This window comes from Cyprinodon variegatus, unplaced genomic scaffold, assembly GCF_000732505.1.
Source record: "Cyprinodon variegatus isolate N-32 unplaced genomic scaffold, C_variegatus-1.0 Scaffold235, whole genome shotgun sequence".
Lineage (NCBI taxonomy): Eukaryota > Metazoa > Chordata > Actinopteri > Cyprinodontiformes > Cyprinodontidae > Cyprinodon > Cyprinodon variegatus.
This window is the reverse complement of record NW_015150688.1, coordinates 165,361-193,052: the sequence shown is the minus strand read 5'-3', so window position 1 is coordinate 193,052 and position 27,692 is coordinate 165,361. Positions and strand designations below refer to the sequence as shown.

At 36.6% G+C, this 27,692-nt stretch overlaps 3 protein-coding genes across 5 annotated transcripts in view; 1 reads left to right on the top strand and 2 right to left on the bottom strand.

Moving 5' to 3' along the window:
- The window catches only part of LOC107089013 (CCR4-NOT transcription complex subunit 3-like), a 37,905-nt gene extending 28,492 nt beyond the window's left edge, over nucleotides 1-9,413 (bottom strand). For all 3 annotated transcript variants that reach the window (XM_015381519.1, XM_015381520.1, XM_015381521.1), the window contains exons 1-2: nucleotides 9,260-9,413; nucleotides 4,112-4,174 (exon numbers count right to left, since the gene is read on the bottom strand). In XM_015381519.1, the coding sequence (XP_015237005.1) occupies nucleotides 4,112-4,136 (25 nt within the window). In that variant the 5' untranslated portion in view covers nucleotides 4,137-4,174; nucleotides 9,260-9,413. The remainder of the gene's footprint in view (nucleotides 1-4,111; nucleotides 4,175-9,259) is intronic.
- A 4,096-nt stretch (nucleotides 9,414-13,509) lies between these two features.
- On the bottom strand, nucleotides 13,510-20,949 carry LOC107089010 (coiled-coil domain-containing protein 106-like). Its single transcript, XM_015381513.1, has 7 exons — nucleotides 20,836-20,949; nucleotides 18,682-18,843; nucleotides 16,235-16,426; nucleotides 16,013-16,165; nucleotides 15,726-15,932; nucleotides 15,320-15,480; nucleotides 13,510-13,665 (listed from the first exon to the last, which is right to left on the bottom strand). The coding sequence occupies exons 1-7, from the start codon at nucleotides 20,873-20,875 to the stop codon at nucleotides 13,510-13,512; spliced, it is 1,071 nt and encodes a 356-aa protein (XP_015236999.1). The 5' UTR covers nucleotides 20,876-20,949.
- A 1,449-nt stretch (nucleotides 20,950-22,398) lies between these two features.
- Nucleotides 22,399-26,959, top strand: LOC107089008 (transmembrane protein 238-like). The gene is made up of 3 exons (XM_015381511.1): nucleotides 22,399-22,520; nucleotides 24,777-24,934; nucleotides 26,569-26,959. Exons 2-3 carry the CDS (start codon nucleotides 24,784-24,786, stop codon nucleotides 26,754-26,756), a joined length of 339 nt encoding a protein of 112 aa, XP_015236997.1. The 5' UTR covers nucleotides 22,399-22,520; nucleotides 24,777-24,783; the 3' UTR covers nucleotides 26,757-26,959.
- Nucleotides 26,960-27,692: the final 733 nt, after the last annotated feature.

Genomic DNA, 27,692 nt, shown 5'->3' with positions numbered 1-27,692 from the left:
AACTAACATTTATAGATGTAGTTCATACTTAGAGTGTGGATCTTTGCTTTCTTTTTATTGTTAATTTGTGTGATTAGAATCATGCCACAGTCATGAGGAAGTAACGCCAACCCTTTTTGTTTGATTTGAAATTATTTCTCAAGTTTGTAATACTGCATTCATCAACCAGTGTCTGTGAAAAAAACGGCTCAACCAGTGGGTGCACCATATTATGCAATCTTAACGTTCAAAAAGGTTGGTGCGGGTCCAGCAGGAAACAGAATAAATGTTTAATGGGTCTGAATCCCAGACTTTAGCGGATTATCGTTATCTAAACTCTGAACGGATGCCTTTTTAACTGAATCAACAATGAGTGGCGTTTATCTCAGCGACCCAATCCAGATTCTTTATCGCATTTAAGTGTAAAGAGCAGAATAAAGAAGGATGACGTTAAAGATGGACGGATGTGACAGAGGATCTAATAAAACTGAAGAGCCTGTGCAAATAGAAAAAAAAGCAGCGTCTCTGACATAAATTTCTATGTTTTATATCAAATAATGATATTCTGATATGTTTTTGGAGGAGGGGAGGTACTTTTACCTAAAAGGTCACCTCAATCTCAGGAGGCCACAGCAGCTCTGCAAGAAGATCATCGCTCCTTCAGGAAGACATTTCTGCATAGATGCATGTTTGTGCTTTTCTTTTTAATATGACAGCTGCTCTTTAGGGGAAGGCCCAGTGACACGCGTGAAAGGTTGAGTGATGCTGATTCCTGTCAAAAAGGCTGCAAACGGTTAGCCTGCGGTGACAGCCATCAATGGAGGATGACATCAAAGTACGTTTTTCTGCAGGGCAGAGCCAAGCCTGCGGTTCTACCGTCTGATCCACACAAAGGTTCAGGTTGGATTATGACGCTTGTTGTTTCATCCCGAACAACAAGGGTCAACATTAGCCTCTTCTGGGCAGCTTTAGGGTTTGAATTTTCAGCATTGAATGTGCAGAGAAGAAGGAGAGCAGCAGTAAGGAGAATTTCCCTAGAAAAAAAAAACATTTACATCTAAAAGAATGGGATGTTTTTGGTAAAAATGTCTGGAAATATCGCCAAACTATCCAGAAACCAGGCTATTTATTCCCTGAACAAAAGAAGAGAAATAAAAAATAAAAATCATCCAATTGTCTTTGAAAAACACCTGGTTTTCCTTTAACATAGTAAAAATATAAGCTACACCCCATCAGAGGAAACTACCACAACCAACCTTTGTCTTTGAAACAGTGAGGTTAACATCCCCCCCAGCAGCAGCACGTATTTCCCTTTGATGGCAACACCTGCTCATCCAGGAACATAACTGCTCCAGTTGTCTGGTACATCACAGTAACTCAGAACATTTCTGTGCCGTGGTTCAGCATGATGAGCCGTTTACGCTGTCTGGCCTGTTAAAGGACCGAGTTCTGGCTTTTGTTTTGGTCTCTGGTTTAATCTGTGACCTGAACGCAGCCGTCTTTAGCAGGATGCTCATTGGCTGACATCTGGGATGGTCTGATCCTGCTTTCTTCTACAGACCCTATGTGACCGCCAACTAAGTCAGCTGACTTAGTGTTTATTTTGCAAATCAATTAATCCGTCGATTATTATTTTTCAATTAACAGATTAACAATCGGATAGCCGACGGTTCCTTAAAGAAGAATTTTTACAAAATGTAACCAGGTCAAACAAACTTTTCCTCTTGAGGAGTTCTGGACAGAGCATATATTAACATACCATTTTTTTTTTAAGATATATTTATTTTTTACAATTGTGGTATAATTACTGCTCTAAGTGGGTTCCTCTGTCAGCTCAAGGCATGGTTTACAGCAGAGGTCACGGATTAGCGGACCGTTGTCTGGACCCACCTGCTGTTTAATCCAGACCCAACCTGATTTAAAACATTTATAAATTACTGCATGTTGTCTGACGCCAATGTCTAATTTCACTTGCGCCGTTTCGCTTGTTTGTACGGTAAAGCCCTCCGGAGTGTCCGGGACCAGGCTACACGTGATACAAATTAGCCAATGAGCTGCTGTCAGTCTGGGCTGCTGCTGCTGCTACTTTTAGACACAGAAGGAAACCTGCGGCAAGCTGGGCGATGGGAAAGAAGGAGAAGACGATGAGGAAAAAAAAGAGAAAGAAAGTGTGGACTGCTAGAAGACGCACTGTGAACTGGTGACAGAAAAGTGAAATGGCGTGCTTAAAGATGGCCCTGCACATTTAGAGGATGTTTGGCTCAACCTGCTGCTGTGAAGCAGGATTCTTCACCATGAACAGAATCAAAAATAAATATCAATCCAGGCTCAAAATGAGCACCTTAATATGTGCTTAAGAATGGCTTTGTCTCCATTCAAACCAGGTTTAAAGCCATTAAGGGCAGCATAAAGCCCACTGCTCTCATTTAGGCAAATAAATAAATAAATAAATAAACAAATATGTGAATCGGGAAATTGTCTATTTACCAAATTGACAGTTGTTGTTCTCTACTTAAAAAAACATTTAACTTTAAAATGTAAAAAAAAAAAAAAAAATCTAGTTTTTTATACTTTTTATTGAAATAAATCAATGTATAACATGGATGCATAAACACCTCATTTTATTTCAGTGTTAAATTCTGTTTAAAGTAACAGAATATAATTAAAAATGTCTCCAGACCTTTACTGGTTATTGATTTTCTTTATTCGGACCCCAGTGATTTTTAATTGGTTAGCCCCGTTTTAAAGTCTCTACACTCCAGTTGACAATCTATTACTAAATTAGTTGACAAATATTTTAATAATGGATTACTAACGATTAATCCGATTCATTGTTTCAGGCCTAGTTTCTATAATTGTGTCAGCTTGGAAGTGTGAGAATGTCAACATAAAGGTGCAAAGAAAAAATTAGAAGACAGCTGATTATAATGGCAAAAAGAAAATGGCTGGCCTGCGACAGCCGCTACCAGCACTGCCCCAGCCAGCGACCAAAATGTAGTTTCTGATGGAAAATAAATAAAGTGTTGGATCGATCGGCAAAAAGAGGAGACGTCCAATGGGAGGAAGTCGCTCTCCAAGAAGGCCCTTACTGTGGGTTAGCTAGGAGACCACCTACCACCACAGTTTCTTCTTCTCGTCTGAAGAAGAAATCTGAAAATGTGCATTATATAAGCTTTGATAACTGATATATAAAATGTATATAGTTGTCTCTCTCAAATAAATTACTAAATTTGATCATTTTCTTAAGATCAATAAAATCAGTCTGAAGCATAGAGATAAAAGCTTAGGTTTCAATCCTTAATCTATAACTCTGTGTTATCGTCTGCAGGACAATGAAAGGGAAACAACACGGCTGGATCTCAAAGAAAACCATCAACTAGTATCAGCCCAGGAAGGCCTGACCCACGGACCTCTAGTTTGTATCATCAGCCCAGACTTTCCATGATGCTACCGTTTTGCTAATGAGCCATGTGCGACGCTGAGCTCTCAGTCTGATGCGGTCTTTGTGGATCCAAACCACACAAACCCACCTTCCTTGGGAAAATGATCCATTTCTAATGAGGACATCACCATCAAACACGGGATTCCTCAGGAAGCCAAACATAAACCTGCAGACTTAACAGATAGCCTTAATTACTCTCAAAAATACTGAAACCCGCCTAGAGAGAGACAACACAGGATAATCAAAAACATTTCTCCTCTTTGTTTATATATTTTCTTATTCTTTGTGTATAAAAATGTGTAACACGTGTGACCACTGCCTTACATAACTCAGTAAACAACTTACTTATGAGGACATGTGATTTTTGTTTACACGGCCCGTTTCTCTTTTGCCAAAGCGGTGCAGCAGTAGGTGTGATCATCCACAGATGAGTCTCATTTGCTTCCACATACTCACAGCAACGACACACAGAGGTGCTGTTTTAAGGTTATCAAATCGCCACAAATTCAAACCCTGCAGCCGGTGAAGAGCTTCAGGGACACATGATGCCCGCTGCAGGAACGCTTGTGGTTCACCTCGCCCAGCAGACACTCGATGACATCACTACAAATCCTGGCATTTACCCAGAGACAACTACGGGGTTTTAAAGGACGGACAAGCAGGGATGAGAGCTCGGTCCGAAGGTCTCACCTTGAAGTTTCCTTTTATCGGCCATGGCTGATCACTAAGATGATGTCTTCATGCCGTCTTTCACTGCGGGGGAAAAATAAAGGGAGATATATTAACCAGGAGAAATACCTCATTTTATTTTCAAGGACATTTCTGTGAATGTAGGTTATTTCTCTGGCTTTTCGTTTCGTAAGCAGCAGTAAGTATAGTGTGTTGATATTAAAGCATCTTTTTGTGTAGCCTAACTGGTTCCACGGACTACAATCCTTCACCAAAACATACAACAAAACAGGAGAATCTACCATTAGAAGGATGAGATTTTTAAATAACGACGAGGATCTGACCTTTCACAGAGAGAACTGGTTTAATCAGAAGCTCTGGTTTGGATCTGGAACCACTTTGTTGGAAAAGTTCAACTGGAACCTTTAGATGAACTATCAAACTGACACCAATGTGGAAATAAAACAATAAAAGTTCCTCCAAGAAATTGAAAATCAAATGCTAAGAATCCACCAAACAACTTCCTCCTCCATGGAGAGGCGACACGTTAACCTGTGGGAATGAGTTGAGCTGAAGAGGCTCGTCTGCGCTGCCTGTGTCTCCATGCTGACTGGAGGATGAAAATGCAACGCTGCAGATTTTATATAGATACATCAGTCTAGCATTTACAGCACATCTAAAAAAAAGTCTAATAATCTTAAATGAGTTCCAGACAGCAGAGTGCAGCACTTGGCCAGCAACTAACAATTATTTTGCTAATCGATTAATCTGTTTATAATTCTTTTTAATGAATTGATTAATAATCAGATAGCAAAGGGCTCCTTTAAGAAGATTTTTTGACAGAATTAAACCAGGTGAAACTAAAAGTTTTCCACTTGTGTAGCTCTGGATATCGACAGATGAAAAAGCTTTTTTTATATCAAATACAAAAACTTTTTTTACAGTTCTGGTATAATTGCTCCTCTTAATGGATTTCTCTGCCAGCTAGATGCATGTTTTAAAGTCTGCATTCTCAATTCAATGATTAATAAATTGCTAAATTAATTGATGATTATTATAATTGATTAATCACTTAATTGTTTCAGCTCTAGACAGCCCATAACAATGAAAGGGTCAAAATATAATTTTTCACCTTCTTAGCAAATCTAAAACTAAAAGGTTTTGGTATGCATGTGTTCTGCACCATTGGTCTGACACCCTAAATTAAATCCTGTTCAATTTACCAAATACACAAGCAGAACCTACCAATTTATTGTTTTGCATATTGACATATGAGGGGAGAAATAATGAGTATAAGCAGACACAAACTATAACGAATCATTCCTGCATGGGAGTGGAAGCATTATGATGTGGGGATTGATTGATACCTCAGTGAGGACAGGAAAGTTGGTCAGATTTAATGGGGACCAAGAGGCCGACCCTGGAAACAAATATAAAACTTTTCAGCTACAGCTGGGCAATTTATGGGTGAAAAATCTAATCTCAGATTTTTCTCTACAAAATCTGATTAATCTTTTTTATTTTTCTCCCGTACATTTTTTCTAATAAAAAATGATAAATTCTATTCAATCATCAGCAAGGTGACTTCAAGCAGTAAAGCCTGCTTTGACACAATCATTCTTCACTACAAACAGTGAAAATACAACAAAAAAAAGGTTTGCAGCTGATTTATAAGTTAACAGGCAACATCTAAGAACAGAGCATGATGAACTGATGTCCCTCTGAGCTATGGAAGCCCAAATAGTGCATTGGTAAGAAAAAAAAAGAAGAAAAGTCTGATTTTCCAAAGGTTAAATCTTCATAAATAGAAAATTTGATTAATCGCTAAAACTGATTAACCTCCGAGCCCTCCTTTCAGCAGAAACATGCAGCCATAGCTGCAACTGGATGCATTAGATCAAAGCTGCAGATGTGTGAAGACCTGCAGCAGAAACTGCAACAAGAGACGCTTCTACAAGTTATTGACTGAGTGAGAATGAGAATGACTGCAGGTTAAATGGTTTAAACCTAATGTGAGAACATCTGTAAAGCGGGAAGCTTTTATCTTCACTCCTTTATGACACAAAGCTGCGATGTTCAATAACAAAAGAAAAACAACAGATAAATGAAACAAGCTTGCTGTTTTGATTTGACAAATTATTAGATGGTGCAGCGATAGATCCCCCCAGGATATATAGGCCTGATGGAGGCGTTAAGCTGACAGAAATAAGCATCTTTACATGCATCATCAGGGGTGATCATTACGGTTTAAAGTCCTTTGATGAGCAACAACTGTCCCATTAAAGAGCCACTTTCCTCTCTAAATCTGGAAGTTTGTGATTCATGCAGCAGCTGCAGAAATAGGATCTAAATGAACAGCTTCTCTGGAAGCCTGTCTTCAAGATTTCCATTCAGTCCATCAAGCAGAAGCAGGAGTCAGAATCCCAGACAGAATTAGACGTCAGTGGACTGGACACACATCCAACTAACTGGACAGACATCTTGAAAACCTAAAGCGTTTTCAACCATTTCACAGATTCTAACTAACAATACATGGAGATGAATGTTCCCAGAAGCAGCAGGTTATCAGATTCCATTAAAGGCTTCAATCAGGAAATTCATTTTCCTGTCCTGTTTTAAAATCTGCTCTTCAACATCCAGTCAGACACAGAGCAGCAGAAATATCCCCCTCGGCTCCATGATTCTGATTTAAGCCTCAAATCCATCGCTTTAAAACATCCGACACTTGGAGAAAGGAGCGAGGCAGCCTGCTGAAGGAGATACAATCTTTCATACTTAACAGAAATTTTCTGCCATCCGGGACCAATGAAGGAAGCCGCTAAAAGATATCTCAGAACGTAAAGAGTCTGTGCTTTTATGCTCTGTTCTCACTTCTGATAGGAGAGAGAACGAAATGAGGAATCAAGAAGAGGAATACATCGACATGTAATAGGAAGAAACATTGCATTGAACAAAAAACTTTCACAGAGGGAGCTGGTTTTAACAGCAGCTCTGGTTTAGATCTGGAACCATTTTGTTAGAAAAGTTCAACTAGAATCTTGAGATGAACTATTCAACTGACAACAATGATACCAAAGTGGAGATAAAGCAACAATAAAAGATCCTCCACGAAATTGAAAATTAAACACTAAGAATCTGCCAAACAACTTCCTCCTCCATGGAGAGGCGACATGTTAAGGTATGGGAAGGAGTTGAGCTGAAGTGGTTTGTCTGCCCTGATCTTCTATAGATATATCAGCCAAGCATTTACAGCACATCTAAAAAATTGTAATAATCTTAAATGACTTCCAGACAGCAGAGCGCAGCACTAAAGCTGCAACTAACAATTATTTTGCTAATCGATTAATCTTTTCAAAAGTTTTTTGATGGATCAATTAATAATCGGAAAGCAAAGGGTTCCTTGAATAAGATTTTTTGCAGAATTAAACCAGGTGAAACTAAGTTTTCCTGGATAAAACATATTGACAGACGAAAAAGGTTTTTTTTAATATCAAATGCAACACTTTTTTTTTTTTTATTCTGGTATAATTGCTGCTCTAAATGGATTGAACGTCAGCTAAAGGCAGGTTTTTTAAATCTGCATTCTCCATTTTGCAATTAATCAATTACTAAATAAATTGATGATTATTATAATTGATTAATCACTTCTTCCTCTAAGAAAAGACGACATATTGAACTGTGGGAATGATTTCAATGAAGAGCTAGGAGTTGCTAAAGTCCTGAGGTTTAAATGTTGTGAAAAAAACAAACAACAAGAAAACAACAGGATCCCGAAAAAAAAAAAAGACGTGGCGAAGAGTGAATGCAGGAAGAAAGTATCCCTGAGTCAGGCTGGGCGATAAACCCGATTTTTACCTTTACCGTCATTCATAAGTTAACCGGCGACAATTTTTACGATATCGGCGAAAGAAATAAACAGAATTCTGCGAAGAGCATTGAATTAGACAAAAAACTTTCAGACTGAAATGCCTTAATTATTTGTTTACAGTAGGGTTGTAATTACATTAAAATTGAAAAATTTACATTGATACTCAGGAAAATAGTACCCTACATATTACAGGAATAAAAAATACCAAATAATTATATATGTAAAAAAACAAAACATGAAGAAATGCACCTTTTTCAACATGGAACGTTCTTTCTCAACAGAAACACAGATTCTATTAGTTAAAAGTAAAATAAACAACACAACTATTGCCCAATTAAAAATACCATATGGCTGTTTTAGGTGTTATTATGTTTATGTGCAGAATGTCTAGAAATCTAAAATTAAAGATAGAAAAATATGCAAACAACACTTGAATTAAGTATCGATATCGCTCTGTATCCGGATACAGTGTTTAATTATCGATACTTTTGACAACCCTAGATTAAAGAAATCTAAAAAGATATAAACCGCTTTAGCAATGACCAAATAATCCTTAAGTTAGCAAAGGGAACTTAATGATGTCTGAAAAATATCTACTTCCAAACAAAGAAAATGTTTCCATTTCTTTTAAGGAGGAGTTACAGAAAGAGTTGGGTGCTTCTCTGGCTGCAAGAAGCAAAGTCTCCTCAATCTAAGGCTGCACACTGCCAACCAGCTGGCCAAAAGGAGGCTAATAAACGTTTTCTTAGACACAGTCAACACAGTAAAACTGAAGAGACTCCAACAACCTGAAAACATCCTTGTTTATCTCGGGACAACTTTGTTTTTCTGACAGGTGCACTACAAACCCACTGTCCTGGAAACACACATTCACTGTCGCCTGCTGAGTTTGAACCCGATCATCTCCAAAAATACTCTAAAGCTGAAAGTCCTGCATGATTTTACAGAAAAGCAGATGGGGGGAAAAAGTGCAGCGCGGATTTTACAACCGGGGGACGAGTGTTTGCTAGTCCGGGATGTTTATAAACAATGCGGGCATCAGCAGCAGCTAAAAAGGGGATAATAACAGAGCAAACACACTTCTAAAACAAACCCAAGTTCGTTTTTCACCGCCGCGCTTCCGGGATAAGTTTGAGTTTGCTGCTTTAAAAGCAAAAAACACTGAGTGTAAGTAGTTGTTGGTCAGAGAGCTGCAGCTTCCCACCGGCTGCGCTGTTTGATGTGGGAGACTCAGTTTGGAAACGGGAAAGAGGAGCAGAAGCACCTAATTCCAAACCCTTTCACTTCTGCTGCTAATTTACCTCCGTTTATCCGTGTTGAGATCTAGTTCCTCTGTCGGTTATCTCCAACAGATCCTCAGCACTTCAACAGTAAGGCTTATTTTTCAAAATAAATTTGTCAGTTCTTCTCGCTAAACAATCACCCTGCACATCCAAGATGGCTACCAGGAACACCTCCTCCTCGTCGGATGCCCTGTCGGCCACGATTCCGCCTATCTCGCCTGTGATTGGGCAACTTCCAGCAAAGCAGTTCTTCTATTGGTCAAACCCAGCCGTCCGTCACGACACCTGATCCAAGTACTTCCTGGCTAACTTGGATTATGATTGGACAGTTTAGAAAGGTTAAAAGTTGACTTGCCGCGGGTTTATCTGGGAAATTGAGTTTTGTTATTGCGTTAACTCATCCTGTTCAGAGTTGGATAGTAATGGTTATTGCAGATCCATAATCACCCTGTTCCAAAAATAAAGTTTTTAGTTTTATTTTAGTCTGTCTAATATACAACTTCTGCACACTCTAAGCTTTATTTTAATTCAATGTTATATTTTTAAGCACATTTTTTTCATGTTCTATTATAGTATGAGTTGAATTAACATTGTTTACACTTGTGTGTACAAAATTATAAAATAAAATCTCTCTAAGTGTAAGTCTAAAGTCTATTTCTCCCCAAGGTTATAAACCCCAATTAAAAGTGATTTATCTCAAACCACAACACTTCCATTGCCCTTTAAAAATAGCTTGTAAATTTATAGAAACACTTCATATATAATATTTGCCAGTTAAGGGGTGACCTTTTATTCCCATCTTTAGGATTTTCATAAATTAATGTTATTTATGGACTTTAAAAGGGATAATTTTTTATGTCCTTAAATAAAGAAGCCTGCAAGAAAAACAGCCTTCTCTGTATCTTTAATTTTATTATTTGATCTTTTTTTTAGATATTGCATGAACTCAGCTGAAGTTAACTGTGTATAACTGTGAATAATGTTTTATTTTTATAGCAGTGGCACTATATCTGCAGCTAAAGCTGTTTAAACAGGAGCAGAGAGCAAGTTTTGGTATTGACCGTGTTCTACTGTCTCCTGTTACTGCAACATGGGTTTTAAACCACTTCATATATAGCTAATTGTGACCAAGGATCAAGTTATTTTACCAACATTTGCTTTTCATCTTATACAGCAGCATCCAGTTGATTTCCCAACTAATAACAATATAAATTTTATTTTTTGTCTTTTTTTTTGTATCTTTCAAATTCAATTACAATCATTTTGCACATGTTTCACGATTATTTTAATCTCTTTTGACCTTTTCCAATAATTGAACACCTTTAATGTACAAGTAACACCTTTTTGTTAATACACATTACCTAAAACTGTAGGTGAAAGCTCAGCGACTGGTGAAATTTTTTTTTTTATATTTATTTACTGGGGAATTCGATCAGGAGAAAATCTTGCGCATCTCCACAGTTTTTTATTTACACCCATCAAACGTCCCTCGTTGACTCCAATGGTAAATATATGGATGTTTTATGTTTTTGTTGTCATACTGATCACTAAAAGCCTTTACATTAGCTGCCTTCATTCATTCAAACTCACAAATGTGAATGGATTTGTAGACCGATCAGTAGTCAGCTTAGGGTTAAGTGCCTTGCCCAGAGGCACATCAGTCTGTGACAGGAGGAAGTTGGAGTTTATGTTTATGAAGTTTTTAGTTTATTTCCATCAGAAACACAGAATAAAACAAAAATAATATGCTTTTAATTGGATAATTTTGTTTATGTTTCCTCAGTTAAGAGACATTGGCTTTTTATGCTTGTGTTCCGTTTTAAAGGTACAGCCAAAGTTTGCACATATTTTGTTGTTTTATTGTTGAATAGTTTCATTTCAATGACTGAACCCACGTTTTTTACCTTTTTTTGTGACCACCATAATTCAACTGGCCTTATTGAGCAGACTGTCTTAATCAGTTTATTCACTTTTACCTTTTAATACTGTGGGGAAAAACACATTTATAACACCCGTGTTAAAAACATTTGTCACATCCTTATATCTTTTTACTGTTGCTCTGAAAAATAATACCATTCTAGTGATTTGTAAAGTGAATATTTAGTTAAAACAATTAACATAATTTCTCTCTTTCTTATAATGCAGTTTAAACTATTCATTCAACAGAAAAATGTTGGTGTACTCTCTCCCTCTGCTGGTTGGATTTTATTGTGATCAATGAAAAAAAGTCATTCATTGATTGGACTTTTAAAGGCTTCCAAATGCTGCAGGCTACTCTGTTGCTGACGTCCTTCCTTTGTGAATGTTGAACTTTTGAACTTCTACATATTTACCCTGCCCTGCTTTTAAATGGATAGAGTCCTAAAGTCTGTACATCACATCCCTATAAAAAGAAGAAAGCCTAAGTTAAAACTGTTGGAACTAATTACATTTTTCCCCCCTGATTCTAGAAAGATTTTTGTGCTCCAGAGATGAACTTATGGGAATAATAAAATTGATTTCTTATATTACAGAATTAGAACAACAAGGCTAATATGAAGAATATCTTTCTCTCAAAAAGGAAAACTAGATTAAATAGTCGGTATAATAACTCTTCTGTTTTATTGCATTACATTAAAACAAAAGTCCTTCAGGCAGTATCAATGGAAAGATGCACAGAAACTTAAGAAACCCAAATTACTTTTTCCATTCTGTCTCAGGCTACAGCTGAACTTTAAGCCAGTCTAATGCACTTTATCTTCTGCAAAATGTACATGTTGGAAATTGTATTTCCTGAAAATGTTAATAAGCTGACAGATCGTTTTAATTAAAATGTAAGGTTCCTGGTTCTGCTACTCAATGTTTCCAAACAGGTAAAATTTGCACATTTGTTGTTTTTGATGTTTTTTTTTTACATTGACTAAAATATTATATAACATCCTTTTCAGATCAATTAGATGAAAAACTATGAAATCCTCACTGTTGGTTATTTTAGACATTACTGACGAAACCCTTCAGCATCACTTCCTTTGGCTGAGACAGCTCCAGGAACCCTTGATTCCTGCTTTCATCCAATCTTTATTGCATGACTGCTTCCATTTAGTAGTCTGAGTTTCTTTCTTTTCATGTGAATTAATCTACTTTTCTTTTTTTTCCCCTCTGGATTAAAATCTAATTTCTCTTGGAAGAATGACATGAATTTCATTTTGAACACTTATGCCGTCTTTTTTTTTAAATTCTGCACATTAATCTTAGAAATTAAATTAAATAGTTGACATTCTGCTGGTCTCTTCAAGCATCATTAAGATTTCATCTGCATTTAGATTTTGTGCAGCAAAGAGGAATGTCTGTTACAAATTTAAAAAGGCTTTCAAATTGTGTTTAGATGCAATAAACCATAAATTGTGGTCAGAATTGTTATTTGATAAACATTCTGTCAGAGATTATTCAACATTTCATCAAGAATTCATAATTGCAACAATACCAATTACCCAATACAAAAATATCTAACTTAATTCCGGCTAGAGTAGCTAGTTTGGACATGAGACTTTTACAAAAATGGTCACATGCATACCAGCTCATGGTTTGGAGAAATGTAAATCTTTCCTTAATATTTGTCAAGTCCAACAAAGCAGTTTAGCACTACTTTGATTATAGCTATGGTACAAGGTTTTATCATTATGGAATTGAGCTTTCACTTTGGTACCGATAGAAACCGGAATTATGGTAACGGCAGTTAGCTTGACGAATGGAGAAAAAAGATGAAAGAAAAGTATGAAAAGGTTCAGTGTTAAAAACGCAAAACGCCATGGAAAAATGGTTAAAACTTCAAGGTTTAGCTTCGGTCAATTGGGGAACCATGTTTGTAAATTTAAAAAGAGGCATTTTTTACACCATATATCAGTCAGATGCCATAAATGCAGAAGAAAAATTTAACAAAGAAGCTGATGCATGCAACAAAATAAATAATATAACAAAAGATTCAATTTAAATATTTATTTTTCAATAAACCACAGATTCTTGTGTGTATATATTCAGGGTCAAGCAACTTAAAATAGATTTTCAATCCTTTTATGAACAAAAGCAAAAGTACAAAAAAAAAAAAGGCTCAGACAGTGAAGACCACTGTGTTATATAAAGTGCCGCAGGTGAACATCAAAGAAAAGATTCCCTCACAGTAAAAGCTCCCAAAAATGTGAAACAAAAATTTCATCTGATTGATTTGTTGTATTTAAAGCAGATTAAGGTTCGATTACTTGAACCTTTCCCATGACCTTCTAATGAAGGATTCAGTTCCTGAACCTGTAGGAAATAGGGAGCAACTTGTTGGTCTTCTTCATGCTCTGGACTTTGGCATGAGTCTCCTCATCCATGGCCTTGTAGCATCGCCGGGCATAATCCAGAAGCTTCTCCTTGGAGGCCTCAAACTCTCCTACTTCAGTCACCTGCAGAGAGGGAAAAAAAAAATCCATCTGTGTCCACACTAGGGAAATGCTTTTTTCAAGCTCTACTCAGAGAAAATGACAGTAAGATGAAAAATGATTAAACAAGTATAGTTTAGGAGTAGAGAGTGGCTGTGCAGATGTTTTAAAAAATGTTTATTTCTTTATTTTATGTTTAGGCAGCAGACATTCCTCTAGCCCAGTGGCCCTAAAACTGGGGTCTCCGCACCTCCAGGTGTCCGCAAACCACAGGTTGGGTGTCCATGAAACACATTGCTTAGGAGAGCCTGAGGAGACACAACTCGTCCACTTCACCAAGTAAGGCAAAAGCCAAATCAGCTAATTATATATATATATATATATATATATATATATATATATATATATATATATATATAATTCCTAAAGTATTTAAGAGTACAAAAGGCTGTATAATAAATACTGTCAGCATGAGGAATCTAAAGGGCTCCTTGTGAAAAAAAAATAAATTCCTGTTGCTAAGGTGTCACTGGCCACAAAAAGTTTCAGAACCCCTGCTCTAGCCTATTACTGTTGACATTTTTAATAATCAAATGTGCCCCAGGAAGCACATTTATAGTTCAGATCTCGTTATTAACCAAATCACACATTGTGCAATTAGAGCTTATAGCATAAGGAAACTTAACTTAGAACACAAAAATCGGCTGTTAGGGCTATCAGCTGTCAGCGTCTCAGATAATTAGGCCTCCACTTCACCTAGCACCGCAAACAGGGTTACATCCACATCTTACTGGAATGCAGTCTCAGCTAACTGAGCCTCCACCTCAACTATCCCAGCTGATACAGCTAACAGAGACACAGCCACAGCCAACTAGGCCTCCACCTGGGCTAACATAGCCACAGCCACAGCAAACTGATCTACAGACTATATGTAACAAGACCACTGCCACTTCAGCTGACTGGGCTTTTAACCTCAGCTGACCGGGCTGTGGAACAGACCTTCATAAAGCTTCGAACTTAACACTAATTCTGACATTTTGAATTGAAAAAGCTTCCTGGTTGGGAAGCGAAACGTCTTCAAACTTGAAAACAAAGTCCAGTGGATTGTTTTTTTAAACAATCTATGACCTGGATGACGGAGAATCGTCACCAGCATCTGGAACATTATCCCTCTCAAAAAACAGGTTAAAATCAAATCAACAATGTGCTTATCGATCTCCTGGTGCATGACAGCCAAATGTCAGTATCAGCAATAATTTGTGAATATTTGTACATATTTATGCTGATGTCTCTGTTTGAACTGTATGACCTGCCCTTGTAATTATGTAGCCTCGATTTTTTAAATGTTCTAAGTTTGTTTTCTAATTTTAAGTTGTTGTTGGCATTATACACCTTGCCCAGGGACAAAAGTTAAAAACTTCATAGCGAATACTAACATATTTACAGCAATGTTCATTAATGTGTACTGTCCCTGACATTCATAAAAATAAATAAATAAAATAAATAAAAATTGTATTTGTGTCTATCCTGCTATTTAAATGAATTTGAAACGAGTTGAAATGTGGAAAAAAAAAGTGAACAGTCAAAAGCTCAGGGAAGCTTGGATCATGATTTGAATAGTTGGTTTGGATCCTAAAACATTCAGATGTTTCTGCCTCTTTAGCCTGAAAGTTCAAACCTTTTCTGGAGCCACAAGCAGCAGCTCTGCGATCGGGGAGGTAGAGGCCATGGTGTTTCGATCCACCCCGTGGATCTGGAAGGCTCGGGACATGCTCCTCACCCGCTGGTAGGTGTACAGGATCTTCTTATAACGAATCAACACCCCGTCTGGGTCTTTAACTGGAAATAAAGAGTATAAAAAACAGAATTTTAAAGCCAACAATGTTTTTGTTGCAGAAGTATTGTTGTTTTATTTTTTACCGGTACCCGAAACAATAGATTTTAAAAATAGCAGATGTTGATTTTAGAAGTGTTGAAGTACAGTTTCAATACTTTTATAAAAAATTTTTTTTCCTGAGAGCCAACCTGAGGCTAAGTTAGGAGAGCTTTGAATAAGACATGACCTATAAACAAATGATCCTCACCTCTCTGTCTCTCCCTCCCGTGTGTGATCCTGAAGATCCTCCTCATCTTCATCCTCGGCTCTCCACCGCCCCGCCCCCGCCCCTTCTTCTTTGTCCCATTCTCCACAGATGAGTCTGCATCTTCCTCCACCTCTTCCTCCTCCTCTTCTTCAACAAACTCTTCCTCAGTGTAATATTTGTCTTCTTCAAGATGAAACTCCTGTTTTACTGTGAACAATAGAGGGTAATAAATACTTATATATTCTTGTCTGCAGTACTTAACATCTGCTTTTCATCATACTCATTACCTGGGACAGCGATGTTAAGGCGGCTCCGAGCTTCTGAGGTCTGGAGACGTTTGAGGGTCATTCCAGACCTGGTGGTCATTGGAGAAGGAGGAGTTGGAGAGCTGGCAGGCTGGACCTTCACAGCACGCTGGGCGTCTCCACACCACTCAGTCACTGAAGAGAGAAACAATAATAATATTGAATCATTTTACCAGTATCAACATTAAAAGGCACCTCCCTCACCATCTGGGCTCCTCATGTTAACGATGAAGCGGTCCAGCTGACAGCGCAAGAAGTTACGCTCCTCTTCCAGCTCCTCGATGCGTTTCTGCAGCCAGGCATTCTTCTCCAGAGAGACATAGAGGTGAGCCCGCAGGTTAGAAATCAGGATAAAAGGGCTGTACTGGGAGTGAAGAGACTCCTGCGCCACTGGCTCTGATTTCAAAGGAAACATGAACATAAAAACAATTAAGCAGGTGAAAATAAATTAATAAATCAAAATACAGGCCGTCTGTTTCTGGGTGTCAACCTAATGATCTGAATTCCTGCAGAAAAAAAAGCCTTACAGTTCATAATGCTGCCAGCTTCATTTTTAATACCCAGGATGGAGTTAAAGTTGATATGTTCACTCTGCACAAATAATATTGCAATAAAGAAAATGTTTTGGTCTCATCCTTAGAAAGAAGGACCTTCTAGATGTTTGATGTGTCTCTTCATAAAGACCAGATTTGGAGACAGCATGGCTGAAAGTGAAGCTGTCAACAGGTTCTTCCATCTTAGCTGGAAACCTCTGCAGCTCCTCCAAAGTTAGCATGAGCTTGTTCCCTGCTTCTTTGATAGATGTTCTCCTTGCCTACCCTGACAGTTTAGTAAGGCAGTCATGTCTGGTTGGTCTGCAGTTTTCAAACACAATTCACATTTTTTAGCACATGTTTAACACTCTTTGTTTTGTTAATACAAACTGGTGTTTTGTTGTTTAGCATAACAAGATGCTGTGACAAGAAAAACAATATTACTCATGCATGCAATGAGTAAGCAAGGAGGTATTTCCACAGCAGAGGGGAGAAAAGAAAGAGGAAACATCCAAGATTAAGTGTGAAAAAGAGCAAAACAATAGTGGATGGGAACAGAGATATGAGGTTGATAGCTCTCAGAAAACAACAGGAACATTGTTCATGGAAGTGGGAGCTAAAGCTAGGTTTTTATGCAACACATAGAACAGAACAAGAAGGCATGCATGCATCATTCCTGCCCCATTGTGTTCTATATCCTTTAGAAAGTAGTTTGTTTTCATTATTTGTTATGTTTGTTTAACATTATTATTAATCATTAAATACATATTTGACTGTATGGCTGTGCACCAATTACATTATGAATTAATTTTATTTCCCAGCCTTAAAAATCATTTCATTCTTACTAACAAAAAGTCATTTTAGTGGTTTGGGTTTCTGAGGTGATATGCAGCTGACTTTCCTTTTGTGCTTTGGCCCAAAAAGGTATTTTAAGAAGTATTTTCTTTTACGCATGATTATAACCAATATTTGATCTTAGTTTTCATTACATTCCTTAATTTAATTACAACTTTGATTGATAAGTAAAGTCATTAGCTTAGACATATATTTCCGGTTAGAATATTACACATGGGGGCCCATATCCAGTTATCTTGTCCCAGTTCCAGCTAAAGCTGTCAGCTGGTCTGAGAATATTTCTAAACACTGTACCAGTGTCAGTGTAGGGTTGAAATTTTCTGTTTCACTTTACTTATGTCCTCAATCTATGAAATAAAGGAGAGGAGTCTGTTTTCAGGTGTTATGCTGGCTTGTTTGCAACACCAACAATAAAACAACCATATAGCTCTGCCGTTGCTCATTTATTCACCTTTTTTTTTTTTTTTATCAAAACAATGTGAACTTCCTGGTCACGCTAAGGAAGCCTAAACAATTGGCAAAATATGTCTGAATCAAATCTTACCTATAAACAAACAAATAAAAACAGAAATATGTCCTAAACTTAGAGCAATAAATTTCACTTATATTTTTTATTAATTAGGCTTATACTAAATATTGAAGTATAAAACCCTGCAGTGGTTCTACAGGTTTGCATGCTGTCAACAGAGACCTGCATGGCACCAGCACAGCTGTACTCAGCAAGATGCTGCAAAGTTGTTAGATGCGTGAGTTGGTCCTGCCAGCAGATGGCGACGGTGCAGAACAAAGTTTGCAGGTCGGAAAAGTTCTTTTTAGGCTCCAAAGGAGTAATTGAACACAATCATGGCAATGCTTGTTGTATATTGCTCTATTTGAAGATTAATATACATATTTGTTGTATTTTTTTGTAGACATATTATCTATTTGGGTCCCAATTAAGTTTTGGTATACTGTTTTAAAATGTAACCCTCTTCTAAAGTGTTTATAGACCAGCCAAGCTGAAATTATATAGATTTTGTCTGTAGATCAGAAACAGTATCACTGGGAACAACTATATGCAGACAATAATTTTATTTAGGGGAAAATAGTTAAGGGGACTCATTACAAATATATTCCACCAATTTACTTTTCAATAATTATAATCTGTAAAGTTTAGCCTTATGTGATAATAGATAAGGGCTGTCATTACTTTCATAAAGCATGTATTTTGACTTCTTTTTTTATGAATACATAATAAAAGTAATTCTGCATATTGTGACAAACCTTCATTCATCTGCTGACCCTGGTTCACGTGGTAGGCAGGTGGGCGGTCTGTACCTTCTTCAAGGGGAAAGGAGACTTCATAGGCGTTTAGATATAAACCTCCGCCTCCTCCTATTCCTCCTGTGGCTGATGAAGAAGATGATGACTGGGGGACGTAGTGCTCTGACATGTGGGAAAGTCAGAAAAACATTGGACAAAAAAGCTGACACATTTTGCCAGGAAGTAAAAAAATACATAAAAGCTACTGGTTTAATCAAACAAAATCTGTGTAATTGTCTGAAATTATCATTAATTTCTATAGTATTTTATTCAAATCCACCAGAAATAAACATTTTATTAGTCTTCTTCCAATAGTTTTCCAGACCTTTGAAACACTTTTGTATTTCTTTATTAACAGTTTATAGGGAAAACTAAGGCTACAAATAGTGATGTTATAAGATGAGCCGAGGCTTCGAGGCGTGTGTTGAGAAGTGGAAGGAGCGTTTCTACAAGGCGCGTATCGAGGCTTGCTTCATTTGGGGGAGGAGCCAAAATAGATGACGTCCGAAGCCTCCCTACGCCGCCATACCATGTGACCCCTTCAGGGAGTGGTTCAGCTCGCCGGGAACTTCAGCAGGCATTTAAACAGCCTCATTACTCAAGATGTGGGATTTTGTAGGAGAGTTGCGGTCAGTTGGATAGAGTTTGGATATGCTATAAGAATAGATTGGTGGTTTTTACAACCAAATTAGTTGGTTTAAACTAGTCTGGTTGGATTAAACAATGTAAAGATCAAAATCTGATCAAACCACTGATTAAAGTTACGACATTGGTGTTAAGTAGTATTGCTTTGTGGAGAGCTGTCACCTTACTAGTGGTGTCAGCTGTAAGACATAGACTTCCACTCCTGAGGTTGTTGATTCAAAAGCCGCCTCAGACTTTTGAAAGTTGCGATAAAACACAAGTATTTTGGCTAATGTGACTCATTTGTATCGGTTTGCCCTAGAGCAAATATAGATTGGGTAAAAACACTTCCAAATTAGATTGGTTGGTTTAACCAAAAGATTGGTTTAACACATAACTTTCAACCCGACTAAAACCACAAACTATGGAAAAACTATTACGTTTGAATAAAAATGACTAACACTTTGCATTTTGCTCATCATTGCCCAATTTGCACAAACACCTTCACTTTCTGCTGGAGAATATTTCACTAAAATGGCAGAAAAACAGTGTAGCTTAAATAATTTTTCTCTTTTGAGACATTTACACACACAAAAACTCTCAAAAGATTTTACTATACGCACCAATCATTAACAATTTCAAAGGAACTTAAAATAAGAAAAACAATTGCAAAAAAAATCTATTATATCACTAACTGTAATTCTGCACTCCACCAGTAGGTGGTGACATGTTCACATGAAGCTCCAAGAACTGTGGGGGTAATTAAAATTTACCAAAACGGTTCAATGTTCTCATGAGGCTTAATTTCATCACCACTACCAAAAACAACCTTTAGCTTTATTCTTTGACACCTTTCAAACACAAAAATTGACCTCATTACTTAATTGTTTTAAAATCTATTGCTGGGTTAATTTACTGCAGACACATCTATCTTTACTTAATCTGAAAACTACCTAAAGAAAAGGGCAGAGGCAAAACTGGAAATCTGTACTAAAAAGATGTCAGTGTGTTTTCTAACCACTGAGTTAATGACCAGGCCATGTTCTTCCAAGTACAATGTACTTCTACCTTGTTCTCATTCATACAAACGTTTTTTTGGCACTGCATGGCAGAAAAAGGTGCAGACAAACTGCATTTAAACGGCAATTATCATTGTTTTATTAGTGACTTTCTTGGATTCTGAGTTATGTTTTTCCATATAGCAGTAAAAAAAAAAGAAGAAAAAAGAAGAAATATTCTATGTATGACTTGCACTTTAATTGATAATTCCACTTAAAATTAAATGTACCCAATTAATTTTATGAAATGTTGTCGAAATCACGCGAGACAAGCCGAGAAATTGTCAATTTATACAGTTATTACACAGAAAACACAATTATAGTGATAAATATACCACTGAAACTAATAAAATAGATATTAACCAACAGAAAGCTGAAAACTAGAGAGCCGTGGGAGTTTAAACGTCTTTGGGGAAACAAGAGTTGGGCTTACCTGGCGTGTTTGTGTCGTGTCTGCTGGTTGCGGGGTTCATGACTGCAGTCTGACAGGTAATGATGAAGAGGCTCAAGATTGGAGTAACAGTTAACACGAATTAACTTGTTAAAGTTGATGTCCAGGCGTCTTGTTCGCGGTTATACTTCAGTAATACAGCGTGAAACGGAGCCACGTCTGCCGCCAGCCTGCAGCAGCAATTACCTGATTATAATCAGCCTCCACAGGTGGACGCTAGATCCGCTGCAGCTCACACATGCGCAGAGCACATTTCTACCAGTTACATCTCATGCATAGAAAAAAATCTGTATGTCAAGGAGGATACGGAAGAGGATTAGGGCCAATGAAAAAATAAAAAGTTAACTGATTTTTAAATTTTATTTGAGTTTAATATAGGAAAAAAGTCAGAATTCTGAGATGAAAGTCAGAATTCTGAGAAAAAAGTCAAAATTCTGAGAGAAAAAGTCAGAATGATGACTTTTTTCCACGTATCAAACTGAAATAAAATTAAAAGATCAGTTAACCCAGAATTATGAGAAAAAAGTCAGAACTTTTTTCCTCAGAATTCTGAGAAAAAAGTCAGAATTTATGAGATTAAAGTCAGAATTCTGAGAAAAAATTCAGACTTCTGAGAGAAAAAGTCATAAATCTAAGAGAAAATTCAGAATTCTGACTTTTTCCCCCATATTAAACTGAAATAATATAAAAAAAAAATTAGTTAACTTTTTTTAAAGGCTGAATTCTGAGAAAAAAGTCAGAATTCTGAGAAAAAAGTCAGAATTTATGAGATTAAAGTCCGAATTCTGAGGGAAAAGTCAGAATTTTGAGACTGAAGTCAGAATTCTGAAAGAAAAAAAAAATCAGAATTCTGAAAAAAAGAATTGTGAGATTAAAGTCAGATTTCTGATTTTTTCCCCATGTTAAACTTAATTAAAATGAAAACTTATAAACTTTTTTTTAAAACTTATTAACTTTTTTTATTTTTTTCAGTGGCCCTAATCCTCTTCTGTAGGAGAATGTTTTGGTTTAATTACTTTTTTTGAATGTTTACATTGAAGGGCAGAAGAGTTTTACGTTTTAAAAGAGCAGAGTACTCTATATTTTCCTTAGTGGTTTCTTTTTATGTGTAACAGAAAAAGATAACAGTGAGGGAAATATAAAAAATCCAGCAACTGATAAAATTTTTCATGTCCATCAGAAAAACAATATGGACTAATTATTTTTTTATTTGCATTCTTCATAACAGCAATAGTAGGCTATATGGTTATAGTTGTAACAATCTTTTGGTTTTATTGTTTTCTGATCTTTTTTTATAAAAAAAAATAATTAAATGGGCTTTTACTCAATAAGTATAAAATAGCCTACATAAACAAAATATTAGTTTGAAATTGATAAAAATAATCATCTACGCAGACCTGACTGTTATTGGCGACAAACCTTTGTAATTTGGCTCCTATCTCTAACCCGTAGCCTTTTTCACTTTGGAAACGCAAAAATTCAGTTAGTCCGTGAAGGCGACAAACCCGCGTGAGGAATGTCTCACCTGAGGGAGGGGCACAGGTAGGGGAGAAAAGTGAGGGCGGCGGTAAACACGGAAGTGAAGAAAGTAAAGGGAAAAAACTTCTACAACTCTCAGCGGGCCGTTTTAATCAACACAAACTGAGCAGGAGTCGAAAAAACAACAAGTAAGAAAAACATTTAATTGGGCTTATAGTTAATTGTTTTATTAATCGAGAGGTAGATCTACGATTTAGGTCTAAAATCTCTGCTTTCTGTGATTTTAGGTGGGAAACATGAGATGAGCCAATTAACAGTCTAGTTGAATGTTTCCGACTTTAACGCTGATCTTTACCGTGTAGCTGGATAATTATTAACTCAGGTTAGACCGACAGCCATTTAATCTGCTATCCAGTTGGTATTATTTGTGTATAACTGCATATAAAATACTTTGTTTTCCTTACATACATGCATCAACCAGTCTAGATGCATCGGCATGTGCTCAGTGAGCTTCAGGTTATTATGAAAGCTAGTTAAGATAAAAAAAAAAAATAATAATAATTAAATGAGGAAGACCAAAGCAGAGGAAACAGATTATTATCAAACCACAGAAAACACAAGGAATTAGTTATTAAGCTTTTAGGAAATAAAATAAACTGAGAAAGGAAAGGGAAAAAAGCTTGACTAATGTTCTGTAGTGTTTTAAAAAGCTAAATAAATAAATAACTAATTAAATGATAAAAATGTATTTAAGTATGTAGCTCTACACATTTTTTTCTCATGCTTTATGTTACGATAAAAGTAACGTGTTTAATGGCTTAATATACTATAAATGCTTTTATTATGAAACATGCAAATTCTCAGAGAAAACTACAGAAAAAGCAACATTTTTTTTCATGCTATAGAAGTTGATTCAAGCAGGAGTTTTGGGTTGGTGCCATTTTTACTTTTGGATTCATGTGAATCATGTTTTAATCGTCTCTGATTTTTTTTTTTTGAAGCATTAGAGGTTGTTTTATCTGAGAAGCTGATCATTTTCTGCAACTCTGCATACATACACACACACACATATATATATATATATATATACCGGTATCTAACTGTGCAGTCATCATTCTTATTAGCTGACCGGATTTACTCAGACTTTTCACCGTAAACCTGAACGCACCACACCAGCTTCATCCTTAAACCTGAGCCACCAGTTTGACACCTCATTATTTAATGTCTAAACTGGTAATATTAGGGATTAGCCTCCTTTCATTCACTCAGGATAAGCAGCATAACTGCTGCGTCTTATGCTTTTTTTATGAATCTTCTACTCCTTGTCAGCCTGATTTTATATTTCTCCTGGTTATAAGTAAAAACAAAAATTTTCTGCTCCAAATTTTAAAGCTATTCTTAACATTGGTTGAAATATAATCGTATATATATCAAATATTTCCTTTGTTTTGAAAGTTTAAATAATTGTTCTTAAATTTTTTCCACTTCTTTAATACATCCTCTGATTCAGCTCTCCTCATGTTTCTTATATTACTTTGTGGGCTCATTCCAGTTAAAAAACATACCAAAAAACAAACAAGAAAACATATATTTTTATATACTCTACAAAAAAAAATCCTTCTTCACAACCACTGTTGAGCATTTTTCCTTTCAATAAACTTTACATGCACAAGTGCACTCTCACAAACAACTACAGGTGCTTGGCTCCAGGTACTTAAAGATTCACTTCCATACAGAAAGCTTATATTCTTATCTTCAGGTACCACAGTATACATGTCAGATTCAATAATACTACTTAAACTTCAGCGATAGTATCAAGGTGTTACTTTACTGTATCTTTTATACTATATCCGTTGGTTGTTTTGTTCTTTTTACATCTCTTTGCAGGTGATGTAGCAGACTAAAAATGTTTTATCGCTATCTCCCTTTTATCTTCTCTTTCTTTCATCTTTTCTCCTTGTTTTTGTTTTTCCTTTCCTGTTCTACTTACATTGCAGTGTCCATACAATCTGTCAAACTCCCTGCATGAATTATAATAAAGCTATTTATAAGCATAAATCAAGCGGAACACTATGGCGATAGCCGTACTGCTCCGCTTGTGAAAGCAAAATCTGTTGGGCTCTCTTATTGGCATCAAGACAATAATAATTATTCTTATTGCCACATTGGCAGACAGGACACTGTTGAAAAAAATAAAGTAAAAAAATAACTGGTGCTTATGTGTTGTTATAAAACATAATAGTCGATAATGAATTTAGAAGATTAAGTAAATTTAAACAGGAAAACATTATCTCATCTAAGCTTCTTGCTGTCATGTTTACCAACATGATGGGATGTTTGCTTTAAAAAATTGTTTGGTTTTAGGAGCTTTACAACTAATTAGTTGTTTTATAGTTATTTCTCCTTGGCAGAATTAAAAAAAAAGATTTTTCCCTTTTTCGCAGCCTCACCATGGGCCTGTGTGAAGACCTGTCTCACTGTAAACTGGCCCTGGTGTTTGCGGTGCTGATGGATGTGCTGGGAGGAGTTGCTCTGCTGGTGGGAGTCTTTGCCCCTTTGAAGTTTCATGGAGAAGAATTCGGGGACCTCCTGGTTTATAGCGGTACTTATCCAAATTCAGGATTTGCATTTTTTTTATTTCAGAAACTGATCTTCTTCTTAATGATTATTATTATTGACTGTATGATTCAGTGTACTGCCCACCCAGACAGTGGGTGTGCTGAGCAACATATTTGTTTCTATATATTTTACCCTTTTTTTAATGTATCTTAAATGTTTCAAATCATCAAATAATATTTAGTTTAAAAAAAGAAGTGATAATAATAATAATTGAAACTATTGATCTCACACTGCAGAGATTTACCTCTGCATTTAATCCATCCCTTTTGGGGAGCTGTGGGCTGCCACTGTGCAGTTACCCAGAGTGCAGGCTGTGGGGATCGAACTGGGTATATGCAACCTTCTCAGAGTACAAGCACAAGATTGAATATAAAGGCAGTTTCCATAATATTTCTTGTAAATAATTCATTTAATTACATATTTGAATGAATTTGGCATAACATCGAAAAACACTAAACTTTAAATTAATTAATTAATTAATTAATTGTTAACTTGGTCACATAAACGCCTAGTAGTTGCCAAAAAAAATCACCAAAAAATAATGAACAGTTTCAGTGTAGAAATGGCCACAAAGCAATTTCTATTAATTTACTCAAAAAAATTATTTTATTATTTTAACAATAAGTCTGCTGAGCTAACACATTTTCTATAAGAGAATATTGACGATTCATCCTGGAGGTTCCATGGGAACCCAAAGCCACATCTAAAGCTCTAATGCTCTGTGGCTGCATTTTGCACCAGGTCTCAGAATACCAGACATGAATTTGTGATGGTTTGGGAATGTTTTGCTGCTTGCAGTACTTGGATGGATTGATTTCACAGGTGGAAATATGAATCTATCTGGCAAAATGTTCAGCCATCTGATGGTGATCTATTATATTTGGGGTGTTCAGCAACTAGAAAATTATCCACTATGCAGCATCTGAGGCTGTTGGTCCTGCTCTGGATGCTCCCCGGCCACCTGAGGAAAAAGGTTCTTTGTCAGATAACGCAAACAGGCCACAGGTTATTACTTTGAGGAGGATTTACTTTTCCATGAGTCAGGTTGCTTGAGATAGTAATAATTGAACATCATTGATCTCATGTGGAGAAATTCACTTTTGCATCTTAACCCATCCCATTAGGGAGCAGTGGGCTGCCATTGTGCGTCGCCTGGGGAGAAATCGGTAGTCAGGGTCTTGCTCAGGGATCCAGAGTGCAGATTGTGGGAATCAAACTAGGTTCTTGCAACCTTCTCAGAGCACAAGTGCACTGCTCTAACCCACTAGGCCAACACCTCCCCAAGATAATTTATTTCCCTTCGTAAATAACATTTTCCATTTGAAACAGCATGTTGGATTTACTCAGAATAAATTGATCTCATGTAAACTTTGTTTCTGAAACCACCCTGCTGCTACTGCCCCCTATGGGCACAGCCAGGGTATACAGAGAATGTCGCACAGCTTTTCATACTGCCTCTGTTTTGTACATAAAACATAGTCTAGGCTTTGTACCAGATTTTTTTTATTTCCTGATTTTTAAAGCCCAAGAATTGACATTCTTCTTCTTGTTTTTTTTTAAACAATGACTTGAATTTGTGAGAGTTTAAACCTGTGCTTCTTTTTAACCTCTGCCCAGGGGTCCTTCTCATGGTGGCGTCTCTGGCCGGGTGGGTCCTGTGGTACAGCGGGAACATCGAGGGCCTGACGCCTGAGAAGGATATGGGACATATCAGCTCCGCCGTCGACCGGATTGCTCGTCGACTCAGTCGGAAGATGTTCTCCCACCGGAAGCACTTATCTTATTCACAGTCAAGTCGTGTTTAACTCTATGTGTTGCTGAAAAAGTTGCCGTATTCAAACCAGTGTTATTGATGCGTATTAATCATTTCAGCAAATGTCGCTTTCTAACCTGTTACAAAGTATTTTCTTTTCTATTACATTTTAAAACGTGTTTATTTTTTCTAACTCCTGCTCAGTAAATGATGTATTTTTTACCAATTTCAATAAACAAAACACTTTTAATAATTCACCACTAGTGTTTGTCGTATTTTAGACTCAAATTTATCCAACACTTATTATTCTAACTATGAGGAATAATGCATTCCTAGATGTGTTGCTGCAGCATTTAAGGCCTAAAAAAGAGAGCCGGATGCCTACATGTACCAGGGCAGCTTTGCTCTGTAAAAAAGGAATCAAAATATGATATTTGATTGATTGATTGATTGATTGACCCATTAGATTCAGATTAAATCAGGCAGGTCGACATAGGAACAGGGCAAGATTTTGGTTAACAAACCCCACTAACCAAGCCTGCCACCATACCTCCCAGTGCAGGCCAGGCTTGGGAACCAGCTGCCCATACTTCTGTTGGCACAGAGTTATGAGCGAAAACAGGCCACACACTGCAAAAACGAGCTAGAAATAAGTTCAAATTTCTTAAATTAAGTGTATTCAACCTTAATTTGAGTAGGTAAATTAGATAGTTTGCCAATGGAATGAGTATTTTTACTCTTAAAATAAGATAATTAGATAATATGTTCTTGAAATAAGAGAATTTAACTGTGTTTTCTTATTTTAAGTGTAAATTGTCTTGTTCCATTGGCAAAATGTATCTTTTACCTCCTCAATTCAAGAACAAATGCACTTATTTTAAGAAAAAATGACTTATCTTGATTTAGATTTTTTTGCAGTGCACATATCTGCATCCCTGTCTCTGCTTTATACATGATGTGTCTATGTTAAGGTGAAGAGGTACAATGA

Bases quoted from the DNA above. Each gene is read 5' to 3' on its own strand.
- LOC107089010 (XM_015381513.1), bottom strand. From the start codon at position 20,875: ATGAACCCCGCAACCAGCAGACACGACACAAACACGCCAG. The intron at 18,844-20,835 runs GTAAGCCCAACT...CCCACATGTCAG, and splicing joins ACACGACACAAACACGCCAG to AGCACTACGTCCCCCAGTCA. The intron at 15,481-15,725 runs GTGAGGATCATT...CTTTATTTCCAG, and splicing joins CGGGAGGGAGAGACAGAGAG to TTAAAGACCCAGACGGGGTG.
- LOC107089008 (XM_015381511.1), top strand. From the start codon at position 24,784: ATGGGCCTGTGTGAAGACCTGTCTCACTGTAAACTGGCCCTGGTGTTT. The intron at 24,935-26,568 runs GTACTTATCCAA...ACCTCTGCCCAG, and splicing joins GGACCTCCTGGTTTATAGCG to GGGTCCTTCTCATGGTGGCG.